The sequence below is a fragment of the Rhineura floridana genome, chromosome 2, assembly GCF_030035675.1.
Source record: "Rhineura floridana isolate rRhiFlo1 chromosome 2, rRhiFlo1.hap2, whole genome shotgun sequence".
Taxonomy (NCBI): domain Eukaryota; kingdom Metazoa; phylum Chordata; class Lepidosauria; order Squamata; family Rhineuridae; genus Rhineura; species Rhineura floridana.
In genome coordinates this window covers 160,187,639-160,202,647 of record NC_084481.1, presented here as the reverse complement: position 1 = coordinate 160,202,647, position 15,009 = coordinate 160,187,639, and the positions used below count along the sequence as shown (strand labels likewise).

The 15,009-nt window shown below is 46.1% G+C and overlaps 1 protein-coding gene across 2 annotated transcripts in view; it reads left to right on the top strand.

The window, feature by feature from the left end:
• Positions 1-15,009, top strand: part of ARG2 (arginase 2) — a 38,092-nt gene that overhangs the window by 19,889 nt on the left and 3,194 nt on the right. For both annotated transcript variants that reach the window (XM_061611075.1, XM_061611076.1), the window contains 2 exons: positions 7,351-7,528; positions 10,648-10,807. In XM_061611075.1, coding sequence (XP_061467059.1) covers positions 7,351-7,528; positions 10,648-10,807 — 338 coding nt within the window. The remainder of the gene's footprint in view (positions 1-7,350; positions 7,529-10,647; positions 10,808-15,009) is intronic.

Below are 15,009 nucleotides of genomic sequence, written 5' to 3'. Positions count from 1 at the left end.
CAATTATAAACATGCTTATTAAGGAACTAAGCCCCATAGAACTCAATAGGACTTACTTCTGAGTAGATACGGTTGCAGCCATGTTAAGGACAAGGGAGGACATTCTAGGCAAAACAGACAAATAATTGGGTGTCCGAACAAATTAAACCAGAACTATCACTAGAAGCTAAAATGATGAAACTGAGGTTATCATACTTTGGACACATAATGAGAAGACACGATTCACTAGAAAAGACAATAATGCTGGGAAAAACAGAAGGGAGTACAAAAAGAGGAAGGCCAAACAAGAGATGGATTGATGCGGTTAAAGGCACCACTGACCTATTGGCAGATAAGCTGGTGCAATTGTTTAGTATCAGGAGTCAGCCAACTGTCAGAAAATCTGTAAGTGTTCTGTTCAGAAAAATTCAGTGCTGCAAATCACCCCCACCTCACCCCAGTAAAATAAAATCAGGAATCCAGGGTATATTCTCCATTTCTGTACATCACAACACCAAGATATCACTGCTTGGGAGCTCTATGAAGAGGCTATGTAGTATGCAAAAGGCTAGAATTCTCACCCTTTTAATGTGTTTGTGTAAGTGTAATACATATCAGTATATATTGATATACACATCAATATATAATGCAATATATATCACCAAATATAACACATTGATTAAAGAGATACAAAAATTTGGCATCATTTCCAAACTTAAATAGTAAAAATAAAACTACAAAAAAAGGCACCCACAGAACATACAGGTGAGGCGTGTGCGTGAGGGTGATGATCTGATGGCCCATGGGTGGGTGGAGGCGAGCGGTGGCAGCGGAGGCTAGGCTGGGCCAGCCTGGCTCTCTTAGCCCCGGCCTGGACTCGGAGCCAGTTACCCTGGGGCTCAGGCTGCTGCAGTCTCTGGTTGGGGGCGGGGGGCCCATCGCGGCTGCTGCCGTGGGTGGAGGCGAGTGGTGGCAGTGGAGCCCAGGCTGGGCCGGCTCCCTCTTAGCCCCGGCCCGGTCCGGATTCGGAACAGAGCCAGTTCCCCTGGGGCTCAGGCAGGCTGCAGTCTCTGGTTGGGGGGGGCATCACACGGCCGCTGCCGCGCCCAGCGTCTCAAGACGAGGCCCACGCCAGCGGGTGAAGCCGGCGGCCGTCCTCCTTTCCCAAGCCTTCTGCTGAGCCTGTAGGCCGCGTTGGCCCGTCTCAGCAGCGGTTGCTAGGAGACGGGTCCGACGAGGCTTGTCAGCCTCAGCAGGAGCCGTGGATGGCAGGCCGGGCCGGCTCCTCCTTAGTCCAGCCGGTTCTCCTGCTCCGGCCGGCCGGCCGCTTCGCCCCTCCTGCTTGGCGCCGCTGGGGGGGGGCCCCATCGCGGCCGCTGCTGCCCAGCGGCGCCCACAGCAGGAGGGGTGAAGCCGGTGGCCGTCCTTTCCGGAGCAGGGGAACCGGCTCCAGGGCTAAAAAGGAGCTGGCCCGGCCTGCCCTCCACGGCTCCTGCTGAGGCTGACAAGCCGCGTCGCCCATCTCCTAGCAACTGCTGCCGAGACGGGCCGACGCGGACTACAGACTCAGCAGGAGGCTTGGGAAAGGACGGCCGCCGGCTTCACCCGCTGGCGTGGGCCTCGTCTTGAGACGCTGGGCGCGGCAGCGGCTGTGTGATGCCCCCCCAACCAGAGACTGCAGCCTGCCTGAGCCCCAGGGGAACTGGCTCTGGTTCCGAATCCGGACCGGGCCGGGGCTAAGAGGGAGCCGGCCCAGCCTGGGCTCCACTGCCACCACTCGCCTCCACCCACGGCAGCGGCCGCGATGGGCCCCCCGCCCCCAACCAGAGACTGCAGCAGCCTGAGCCCCAGGGTAACTGGCTCCGAGTCCGGGCCGGGGCTAAGAGAGCCAGGCTGGCCCAGCCTAGCCTCCGCTGCCACCGCTCGCCTCCACCCACCCATGGGCCATCAGATCATCACCCTCACGCACGCGCCTCACCTGTATGTTCTGTGGGTGGGTGGTGGCGGGAGCGGGCAAGGGCTGCTGCTGCTGGAGAGGTCCCTCTCCCTCACTGTGGCGGCTGCTCAAGTCCTGCCTGCCTGAGCAGCCTGAATGATAAAGAGCGGAAGTCGGCCAGCCGCAGCCCAACGTATGCGTGGTCAATCACGCATGTGTGGCTGAGGGGGCCAATGAAAACCGGAGATCCACCTTTTTAAAACAAGTATTGCCGGAGGCCGGAGATGGCCCCTTTTTCCCTGAGTCTCTGGCCAAAAACCGGAGACCTGGCAACCCTAATTGTGCTTCTTCCTGGCCTAAAACCTGCTTGTTCTTCCTGGATTACATTATTGCAAGTATCCCATGACCTTAGTTTATTCAATAGGTAACGGGCGTATAATTTAGAAGATACATCAAGGAGGCTAATTGGCCTATAATTCCGAGGGTCGGTTGGATCGCCATTTTTGTATATTGGGACTACAATACTAGTACGCCACCCTTTCGGGATGTTAGCAGTGGAATTAATTGCAGAGAAAAGGGTAGCTAAAATGGGAGTCCACCAAGAGGGATCTACTGTAAAAATCTCCGCGGGGAGCATGTCCTCCCCTGGGGCCTTGCCTGGGCAAAGAGTTGCAATTAACTCTTCGATCTCAAGGCAGGTGACCGGGGGCCAAATCGGGAGAGGAACAAATGGTATATCATCAATGGGACCGTGATGAGAAGGAGTAAGGGGGTCGAAGATGGCACGAAAATGTGTCACCCAGACATCTGGGAGAATAGGAGGAATGTTAACATAGGAGTTTTGATGTAGCCCCTCTTGAATTATTTTCCAAAAATCTACATTGTTGTTCTGAAAAAGAGCGAGGCCAAGGGCACACCAGTTATCGGCGATGAAAGCTTGTTTCTTATCCCAGAGCATAGCTTTATATTGTTTTTTTATTTGTATCAGAGACTCTACCGTCCCAGGTGAAGGGTCACGTTGTACTATTCTAATGTGGGCGTAGATTTCTTTTTTTTTTGTTCTGCATTCGGCATCATACCATGATCTAGGTTTGGCTTGCTTTTTTTTTTGGCCGTGGGTGGTTACATGAGTTTTTAAATCTCCTGCAATCTGGCCGTATATTTCGTGTATGTTCAATGCGCTAGCCACTGCTGACTGGCGCAAATCTAACATTGGGTAGGACTGCAGGTGTTGGATTACATTAGATCCTATAGAAATAGACCATTTAAGGCGGGTAGAACCAAAGAGACAGCCCACCTGGGGATTTGGAGGCTCATGCGTGGGGGAATGATTGTTAAAGAGGGATAGCTTGAGCAGGAGATGGTCACTGTCTGGTCTTGGGTCAACTGAAAATTCCTTTATCAGTGGCGCTAAGGGAAGGGAACCCAAGATGTAGTCCACAATGCTCGCCCCTTTGTCGGAGATGTAATTAAAAATAACCCTAGAGGCATCAAGCGCTGTGCCATTGAGGCACATCAGTTGGAAATTAACTAGCCAGTGTGCAAGGGCTTGCCCATTCCTATTGGCAGTTTTATCCCATGACTGTCTCGTTGGTGATATTGAGTAAAGAGGGAGGGGCCAGTGGGGAGAACTAGGATCCGGAACAGATGTACCCATTCTGGCGTTAAAATTGCCACAAATAAGCATCTGGTGTTGAGGATATCGACTTAACAAGCCTTCAATGTAATTTTCCATTTCCAGCCAGATAGGGGCTGTGCAACAATAAGGATTAGGAGGGAAATATACATTGTGGCATATAATGGAGGGTAGTCCAGGGAGGGAAAAGATTAGTGGCAAACAGACATCTGGAGGTGTGCCGGTTGGCAAGGCTACACGGCTATCCATGGTTGTTGTGACCAAGGTTGCTAAGCCTCCACTCGCCCTGCCTTTGGCACAGAACTTTTTAGCTGGTTTTTCCCATACTTTGTACCCATGTAAAATAAGAGGGGCGGAATCCAGAAGCCAGTTCTCTTGTAGGCAGAGGATTTCAAAACGGTGGAGATAATCTATGAACTCTTGGTCATTCATCTTATTCCTCCAGCCGGCGATGTTCCATGAGAGTAAATTCAAGGAGGAGGATGGCTGGCTATGGGCACGCTGGACTGAATGTAGAGAGGATCCCCAATAGGTGGGGTAGAATTGAGCTGAGGTCACACTTGGTCAATATGGTGGGCTGACCTCAGGAAGAGCCCGCGTCGGGGCCGTGGGCCAGGCTACCATGTCAGCTGATGTGGGGCCTTGAGAAGGGCTCGAAGAGGTGGGCCTCATTGGTGGAATGGCAGATGTAGATGAATCGTCGGGGTTTAGAGAGTCCACCGTTATCCAAGATACACCATCAATGCTTAATCCTTCCTGAGGAGGTCTGCAGTCCTGTTCGACAGCCAAGTATGAGGATTTTCCAGCATCGCTTGCTGGGCTGCTGCCCTTCTGCATGTCATTTAGATGGAATTTAAGGCGATAGAGTCTTAAAATTATGTCCTTCTGGTCGTTATTTGGCAATTCTTTAAAGACTTCAATCAGCCGAATTTCTTCTGGGACAAAAGAATATGCGGCGGCAGACGATGGTCGAGTACTGGTTCTCTGTGTTCCTAGGGAACTTGTAAGAGTGTCGCAAGGGGTCTGAACTGGCGGTGACCGACCAGGAGAGAGACCTCGGGGTTGTAGTGGACAGCACGATGAAAATGTCGACCCAGTGTGCGGCAGCTGTGAAAAAGGCAAATTCCATGCTAGCAATAATTAGGAAAGGTATTGAAAATAAAACAGCCGATATCATAATGCCGTTGTATAAATCTATGGTGTGGCCGCATTTGGAATACTGTGTACAGTTCTGGTCGCCTCATCTCAAAAAGGATATTATAGAGTTGGAAAAGGTTCAGAAGAGGGCAACCAGAATGATCAAGGGGATGGAGCGACTCCCTTACGAGGAAAGGTTGCAGCATTTGGGGCTTTTTAGTTTAGAGAAAAGGCGGGTCAGAGGAGACATGATAGAAGTGTATAAAATTATGCATGGCATTGAGAAAGTGGATAGAGAAAAGTTCTTCTCCCTCTCTCATAATACTAGAACTCGTGGACATTCAAAGAAGCTGAATGTTGGAAGATTCAGGACAGACAAAAGGAAGTACTTCTTTACTCAGCGCATAGTTAAACTATGGAATTTGCTCCCACAAGATGCAGTAATGGCCACCAGCTTGGATGGCTTTAAAAGAAGATTAGACAAATTCATGGAGGACAGGGCTATCAATGGTTACTAGCCATGATGGCTGTGCTGTGCCACCCTAGTCAGAGGCAGCATGCTTCTGAAAACCAGTTGCCGGAAGCCTCAGGAGGGGAGAGTGTTCTTGCACTCGGGTCCTGCTTGCGGGCTTCCCCCAGGCACCTGGTTGGCCACTGTGAGAACAGGATGCTGGACTAGATGGGCCACTGGCCTGATCCAGCAGGCTCTTCTTATGTTCTTATGTTCTTAAGGCGCTTGAAGATTGGTCCCACACACGCTGGCCTTGGGGATTTTCGCCCCAGAATGATGTTGTATTAGACGTTGGGGCGGGGCCATATTTGTAAAGAGTCTCCTTACTGTAATACCTTGGTTTAGGAGGCTTTCTCTGCAGTCATAAACTATTTTGGCATGATTAGAGTCCGAGAAAGTAATTATAGAGCGTGCCCAGATGTTATTACTGGCTAGAGGGTCAACCTGAGTTATAGCTTCCAGTGGAAACCAACCTGGGAAGATAGTTTCCATCAAGTCTGCAAGATGTTGTTTAAAGGTAGGCTGCAGTGGGCTACTCATGTGTTTCGCAGGTTGTTCAAAAACCAGTTTTTTTGAGTTTAAAATGAGATTCCAATTTGTGCTAACATGATCTTTCTGACTGGTATCTGTTGGGAAATCCGCTGTCGTCTACGTCACGGGGAGATGATGTTGACATGATGAGAAAGGCCCTGGCAGTGGGGCTGACTCTATGGTCAGGATTGGAAGCATGTGATTTGTTCCATTTGTTGTCTCTTCTGGAGTCGGGACTGGCATTGATTCTGTTGTTTGTGTTCCCTGGATTTGGTGACCCATTGTGGTAAGTAGTGAGAAAAGAGGTCTAAAGTCCATTTTTTGTAACAATGAAGTTTGGGGTTTTTGATGTTCTTGGGTTTCTTTTTGTTTTGTTTTATTTTTTTCCTTCTGGGTTTTTTTTTCCCTCGGGCCTCCAGGGGGCCAGTCTTTTGGATCACTCCTCCTGTGGTATGGTGGCAACAGGGCATTTTACTCACAGGGTCGGCATTAGTTTGAATTGGGGGCGTCTGAGGGGAAACCCCTCTGATCACTCCCCGTACGCTTGATAGTCCATTTACCTTTACCAGGGTAGTTAATAAACTATTTGTTTCCTCCAGGTAGGTTTTGATGCGATTAAGCTCCTCCAACAACAGTAATGTCCAGCCCATGAGGGAGGTGTCCATGTTTGAGGAAAGATGGTGAAAATCATTTCCCGCTGCCTTGTCTAAGTCAATGTTGACCTGGCTTTTTATGCCAGCTAGGGATGCTACGACATCATCTCGGGAGTGCTCTGCGGCTGAGCCTGCGAGTCGTAGTTCTGCGGCCTTTATTTCTGCCGCTAGGCTTGTCGGGTGGATCCTCCTTTAAGTCCAGGGGGACAGATTTATGGGCCAGAGACCATTCCCACACGGACTCTGGTTCTGACAATGGAGGAGGAGACCGAGACAGCATTTCAGGTTGAGTGTTGCATTGTTTAGGGGCAAAAAATTGGGTGATTTTTGCTTGCGAAACAGAGTTAGAGGGTTCGTGGGTAGCTTGAGAATCAAGATCGAGCCCTAAGTCTTTGCACTTCCTTCTTGTGAGCACCATGTCCCTTGAATAGGCCAAAGTAGTCAGTTAGAGTAGGGAAGCTTGTTATCTGTGGTGTTACTGGGCATGAAACAGATACTGTTTGAGAGATTAACGCCCAGCGTTCCAATATTCACGGCCGTTCCCCCAACTGTAAATTAAAACCATCTGGACTTGCAAGGTGACTCAGGAATGCACAGTATGCACAGTATAGCGGGGGAGGAAAGGAAACATTAAGAGCTGTCGCTTGTTTTGTTTTATGGCCTTGATAAGTAGTCCTTAGAGTTGGCAGGTTTTTAGAAAACTTCAGGGCTGTTTAGAATTATTCTCTAAGGTTATTTGGGTAAAGGGTGGAGAGAGGCGAAAAGATTACTTGCCGTGATCGAGGCCGGAACCGGAAGCCCTGGGGCCCTTAGTCAAGTGCTGTGGGGTCCCTGCACAGTAAGTGACTTGGATGTAAAACAGCTGTGTATCTACTTACATTAATCAAATTAATACTAGCCACCAGTGTTTCCTATCACCAGACTGGGAAAGTGCAATCATAATGCTTTTTTTCCTGCTTATGCCTAGGTTGCCAGGTATATGATCTTGGAGATTTAGATTTCACCCAGGTGCCCAACGATGAGCTCTACAACAATCTAGTCAAATATCCACGTTCGGTAGGATCAGCTAGCCAAGTTCTGGCTGACACTGTGAATGGAGCTGTGGCGGCTGGACACAGCTGTATAACCATTGGAGGTGATCACAGGTGAGTTGGGAGGGATCAATGAGAAAGATGGTCTCTATTGAATGAAATAAGCTTTAAAAATGATTTGGGTAAAACGCTCTCCTCCTTAATTGGATTCATTAATGCAGATTCATGATGACTGATTAAAAGTGACTGACACAATCAAGTGTCACGTCATTGTTCCCTTATGGCAAATACTGATCAGTTTTGCCTGGTATAAATAAACTAGTTGTCAATAAGCATGCACAGTAAGAGTATATTTAGTTAAGCTTCAAGAGCTACCAGATGTCGGGGGTTTATCCCAGAATAAGGGCACAATCCTATGTTCCTTGTGAGAACATCTCTGAGGCTGCAGGATATTACAGATCTCACAGGAAGTCCTTCCCTAGAGGCCTCTTAGCTGCAGCTATGGGATCTTCTACAACTATTCTTCCACAACCTCCAGTGCTTGGGTGGTAAGGAGGAAAAAATAATGTTTTAGGCCATGCTGGGGGTGGATTGAAAGAGGGTTTGGAGCTGTTTCTCCAAAACACTGTTGACAAGGCAACCAGTAGTATGCACAGTATTTTATTACACAAGTGTGGCTGTACCATAAATTTGAATGAAAACATGACTATATTAGCAATTTTATTGTGATCCCTAGCATGGAATTTACCTTTTTCCACAGCTGCGTTGACACAACTGGATCGACATTTGTATTAAGCTATCCACCATGACCCCAAGAGCTCTTTCTTGGTTACTGATTTATGGCATTTATTAGCCAAGAAGACTGTCAAAGTGGCTTGCAAAAATCAGTACTAGTCTGTTCTTGAATGAAAACAAGGCTGTTAAGGATAAACAGCAGATTAGTTTTTTTATTGGTTGCGACCCATTAATTGCACATTTTCTGAAAGATTTGAAAGGTGTCTCTTTCATTGTGGTATAGTAAAATTTGGCAACTAGCATTAATAGAGAAATTGACTCAGAAGCTGAAGATCACAAGAGGACAAAAGTGCAAAAATGCATTCATTGCAGAGTGGTGGAACTTTATTTCACACACCAAAAAACAAGGTTCCCAAAGCTTTTCAAAAGTTATAGATTTTGTAAAGATGACCAACCAATAAAACCAACAGATAATTTATTTGTATGTTTAAACACAGGAATTTTTTTTACATATGAAGTACTCCTCTTACTCTCAGTTAATGTGTAGTTTGAGTTGTTCTTAAATTGTATCAATAAAATAAAATCAGTATTAAGATGTTCCTGCCCTTTGACTCTTAATCTAAAAAGGCATGACACATGAAGAAAAAGCATTGGAAAGGAGGGAAAAGAAAATTCAAGCACAAGCCACCAGCTCGTGCCACCAGCTTAGACCCCTGCCCCCTCATCTATGAAGTTAAAAAACTTGGGGGGGGTTGCCCCAATAGGCACCCTGTTTCAGGAACTCTGTTTCCCTATTCATTCCACACACATGGCAACTGCTAGTCACCCATCAAGACCTTTGTTTCTTTGTTACTTGGCGGAAACAATCTACGTGGTATAATTCACTTTTTAAAGAGGGATGCCTAGTTCCCTGCTTAGGTTCATTGTAGGCTGTTCCAGCTACTGCCATATTCAGTCATGGATGAAATCTCAAAGGATCCATTTCACGGATCCAGAGGAGGACTACTTTGTGGGACATTTAGGCCCCTCCAGCCCTTTCTTTACTTAGCTTTCCCTCCCTTCCTTTGCTGCTTCCCTGTACTCAGTTCCCTTCTACATTAACGCAGATCACTTTGGGATACTAGAGCACACATTGCTATGCACTTCCTTTCCTAACTCAGTTCAAGGAAGCCTCCTAACGTTAAGAGGCTTCTGGGATCTGTAGGGTTCAGCTAGTCCAGGCACCTCACCAAGCCAACCCCACGGACTCTTGTTAGTCTGGTGCCAAGGATGATTTCTGAACCTGGCCTCCACCTCCTTCTCTTAGAGCTAGGAGAGGTAATATTAGCACTTCTCTCCTTTTTCACCTTTTCAGTATTCCTCGCTTCAAAGTTTAACCACACTGCCACCAGTGAAATGTACTCATCAAGTCCCCCACGTTGTACTAATTAGGCTCCAGTTTGTTTTGGCATCTCTAACTGCCCCCTTTTCTCCATATCAGAGGGGCAGCTTTTCCTACCATAGATTGCCCCAATTGTAACTAAGCTGCTGCTCGAACTAAAACAGCTTGTCCTTTTTCGTTCCGTAACTTGTATATCAATGTTTGTATGTTTTAAATTATAAAGTGCAATCTCCCTAAGGTACACCATGATCCTGAGCTCAAGATCTCATTATATATGTCAGTCTCGTTATATGTGTCATGTGTGTTTGCATGAATGTGTGACCAAGGGCACATGATAAGACAGTCAACTTTAAAAAAGGATTACACACATTCATGGAGAATAAAGTTACCCATGGCTACTGATCATGATATTTGTATGCAATGCATCTTCCAGGACCAGAGGCAGCATGTCTCTAAATACCACTTGGCAGGGAACAATACCAGGAGAGGACTATTTTCTTCATGTCCTGGTTGTGAGCTTTCCAGAGGCATCCGGTTGGCCACTGTGGGAAATAGGGAAACTGGCCTGATTCAGCAAAGCTGTTCTTACACACTTTTGTGCACTGCTAGAAGTGATGGGGTCCATTTATAAAAAGGGCATGTGCACATACGTTAATTTAGCTTTATCTCTCCATTTAAATTATATTTCTTTATTGTTCTCAGCAGAAGCACAGAGGCACAGTAAGGTATCAACCTGTGCCTGTAAGAACCAGACAGGAGGCACAGGAAAACAGGCGGGGTTGCTACAACAAGTTGGGTTGGGTTCTTATCTCTGTGGAAACAAAGACTTGGGAAGCCTACAAGGTTTACATTCATCCCTTCATATTCCCTCCAAACAACCAAAAAAGCCTTAGGCAGAATTTATTGTACATCTGACACTTGCCTGACAGTGTTTGCAATGATGGTAGTTGTGGCATGATATCAGTAACCAGATTATGCAGTTCTCACATATATGGCTCCAAGTTCCTTTGTAAAACTGGCTACTTTCTCTGTGCATTAACCCACACTTACTCTAAAAGTTACTTGCATTAATTTAAGTTGAACTGATAAAAACCTGGATCTGTTTCATTTTTTGCAGTTTAGCACTTGGTTCGATCAGTGGGCACTCAAGGCAGTATCCAGACCTATGCGTGATCTGGGTTGATGCACATGCTGACATTAACACTCCACTCACAACCCTGTCAGGAAACCTCCATGGACAGCCAGTCTCGTTTCTTTTAAGAGAACTTCAGGATAAGGTAAGTATGGATTATGCTGGGCTGTTATGAAGTCGATTGTATTGAAATCTGTTCTGTTTGTTGACTAATCAGATAAAGCATAGGTGACACCTATGAAGAATAACCTCCCATATAACTTGGACTGCAATCCTAACCCACTTACTTCACCTGAAAGTAAGTTCCCTTGAATTCAGTAAGACTTACTTCTGAGTAGAGATTGTTAGGGTTGCACTGTGAGACAGCCATCTAGTGTTGTTAAGATAGCTTGGCTCTCATGACAGCCTGGAACCATAACCTGGATTGTAACATCACAATCTTCACTCATGGGAATGCACTTGGGCACTCCTATCCTGAAAACTAATGCTAGAAGTTTGTGCCATGTCTATAAGGCAGGCATTAAGATGTCAAGTTACCCTACAATCTTGAACAAATTCATTTAAAATCCAAACCATCACGGTTGATCTAGTGGAGGGTGCAATTAGTTCCATTACGCGTGTCTGCAGAGCACATAACTGGGAACACCAGACCCCACCCTATGCTGCACATGATCATAATCTGAAATCCTAAAGATGAAAGATGTATTGTTTCCTCACATGCATCCTCTATATTCAAAACAGTACTTTGCACTTGCAAGAACTCCCTTTCAATTGCTAGACACTAATGTCATCAACCTGGTTGTTGGTATGCATGCAGATCAGCCAGGCAAGTACACAGAGAACCTGCTCCTGATTGAGCTTGTAAGAGTCATGGAAGAGTCAGCCTAGCTATTACTTCCTGCAACCAGTATACTTTTTGTTCTTTTCTCACTGGTTACAACTGACAGTTTCCTTGGCCTTGGAGGCTTGTCAAGAATAGGACCCTGGTATAGCCTACTTGGCATTATATTCTGGCTGATGACAGCTACTCCCTTTAAGAGAGAGGTTCACACTAGAGCCAATGCAGTGTAGGGGTTAAAATGTTGGACTAGGGCCCAGGAGACCAGGGTACAAATCTCTATTCACCCATGAAGCTCACTAGGTGACCTTAGGTTAGGCTGAGAGAAGGTAACTAGCCAACCTAACAGAGTTGTTGTGAGGATGAAAAGAGAGAACACCATTTTGAACTCCTTGCAGGAAACGTGGGATATACATGTAGCAATACATTAAAAAAAACATTTATTTGATTTCTTATGGTCACAGGATGGGTTACTGCAATTTAAAAATACAGTATTAAAAACAGTTTAAAACAAATTACAGTCAAGATAATAGGCTGGGTCCTGAAAGTCAGTTGTCAAAGGTCAGGATAAAGAAGTGTGTCTTGAGCATACAATGGAAATTACACAATGAAGGTGCCAGATGCACCTCTGTGGGGAGGGCATTCCACAACCTTAGGGGCTGCCACAGAGAATGCGCTCTGCTGGGCCTCACCCTCCCCACACACTTCTGAGGATGGTGGATCTATCAAGGGGGCCACCTCTGCTGATCTTGAGAGGGTCTGTGGGAAAGGAGGTGGTCTTTCAGATATTCAGGAACTAAGACTTTAAACACTAATGGAAGCACCTTGAATTAGGTCCAGAAACCAACTGTCAATCCATGCAGCTATTTTGAAACAGGGGTTTTGCAAGTTCAAAATGGAACCCCAGTCAATAATCTGGCTGCTGCATTTTGGACTTGTTGATGTTTCTGAGCAATAGTGTAGTGGCAAATCCAGAAGTGCAGGGTCCCTGCTGTCAGGCCCAGGATGTGACTCAGGAACCAGACCAACGATTGTAGTTAATTCGTGTTTTATTAGGGTAATGTCCAAACAAAGACTGCGTTTTCTCATGAATACAGGGATACAGGTCCTGCGGCATTGGGAGAAAGTTGACAGAGCAAGGGACTTCTTCCCGCCTGTTCTTTAAGAAGGGGCCAAACGGGCGCGTAATCTTTCACTCCTCCTTAACTGCCCCTCAGGTACTGCCCGCCTTCCCCCCCTTCTCTCCTGTCTTTTCAGCTGTCTGCGTGTGCGCGGTGAGGGGGGAAGCATCACCCCCTCCTCTTCTGAAGTTTCCGATTCCAGGATGGGGGATAGGGGAGGGGCTGATGGTAAACTGCCTCCCCGCTTTTCGGCTGTGAGCAGCCCTCCCTCTTCCCCCTCTTGCTCTGAGCCTGAAAGAGGGGGAGGCGTGAGAAAGTCCAGGGAGGGCTCAGGCTCCCCGTTGCTAAGCGACCTTATCACTGGCAGTTCCTCTGTTTCGTCTTCGCTCCAAAGGGGGGAAGTTCCTCCCCCTTCCCTCTGCCATCCATCCGAATACTCTTCTCCCAACTCTCCGGGATCCAGCTCCCCGGGATTGGGACCCCAGCTCTGCCTTCCGACAGCATGATAGTCACAGCCACACCCTCTTCTAAGATTATACAACCGAAGATTGTAGAATAACCTGGTCAGCCTTGAATACTGCTCTCTGCTCGTTATCACTATTTGACTATCCTTTCTCAAGGTCAGGGATATTGCTTGAATTACTGAATTCCGTGTCTACACGTTTATATCCTGCTTGATGATGTAAATGGGATGCTATCATTAGGTTTCACTGTTTCTCCCTCCACAACTTGTCTTTGCTTTTTGAATTAGGAACTTGCAATTGAAACTCATTGGGACTCTTCTTAGTGGCTAGTATACTTCCCTTTTGTTATGGTTGGGCTCACAGGATGCTGGACATATAGGGGCCCTGCTGGGACCTGGCTCCCAAAAAACTAAGATCCAATAGGCCCCTGGATGACTACACCCTTGTTTCTTAGTAATCTTCAAGGGGAGCCCCATGTAGAGTGCACTGCCATAATCCAGTCTGGAAGTTGCCTTAAAAGTGAAGAATATGGCTGGTTACTGACGCTATTGGTTTGAAATAAAGGCTGTGTGCTACATTAGATACATTGTGACACCCACCTGTATACAGTTAATACAGTGGTGAGTGATTTTCCCTACTACCTGCAGGCCAAGTTTGATAAGTAGATGAAGCCACCTGCCTGTCAATCACATAACATCACAATGATGGCCAGGTGACCCATTTTTGCTTGCATTAAACTGTGTGGACAAAGCAGTACTCAGGTGTAGGGCAGGTAGGTGTGGCTTTGCCAAAACAGCCTCAAGGGCCAAATGGAGAGGCGTGGCAGGCCTAACTAGGCGCATAGTGTGTATACACAAGTACTGGACAGTTGGGTGTGCTGTTCATTATGCATAACCACCACCACATCAGGTAAACAAGTGTAGTGAGAAAAATTCAATATCACAAGTTTTAATTTTATACCTATGTTTTGGCTAATTATAGCGTACCACCTTACCAAGCTCAACACCTTTTCCATCTCTTAGCAAGTAATCTATTAACTGTTAATCAACAACAGACAGTAGCTGAAAGTTAACTGGTATGACTTCATCTGTAGCTGTCTTGGTAGTTTTGCTTACCGGAGGAGGGATTATGCATGAACATGTTTTTTGTTTAATAGACAAAACTTTTATTCTGTCTGTTCAAAAAGTTAAGGTAATACTTTCTGGTAGCAGTCATTTCATGACTCCCTCTTGATCAATCCCATCTTAAAGCAGTGTTAAGTCACTGATTTACATAACGTGGACTTTTTGAATGGCAGCTATCATTTCATCGTGGTATTCTGCCTAAGGCTATGCACAATAGAGACTTTGCTGTAACCCAAGTAATCTATATTAACATGCCAAATTATTTGATACAGCATTATTGTACCTGGCTGTTTGTCTAATTGCTGCTTACCACATCCATCCCTCTGAAAGCACTATACAATCAACTGAGTCTTAACCAAAGTTAAGGGTTTATCAGATATAAGCAAGCAAAATTAATCCATCAAAGAGCGCACAGCAATGGCTTCTTATTATAGATATGCATTATAATAGATAACCATGACTACTCTTCATATACTTATTTCAATATAAAAATATTTGCCATGGAAAGGTCAACACATGAAGCGGCCCTTTGGTCAGCATAAGAGTTCCACTAATACTATTCCTGTGATTGTGTAACTTACACACCTTGATATCATCTGACATACTTGAACTGAATTCACTTCCATCTCGCACAAAAAAAATACCCCGGTCAAATCTCTGTGGAGAATATGAGAAGCCTTGTTCTTAAACTATTAAATGGTGTTACTCCTAGGAGAAAAAACTGTAAAAGAAATGCAACAAGACTGAACAGTCACTTCATCTCCCTTTATTTATAGTAAATACAAGACTGTAAAACAAAA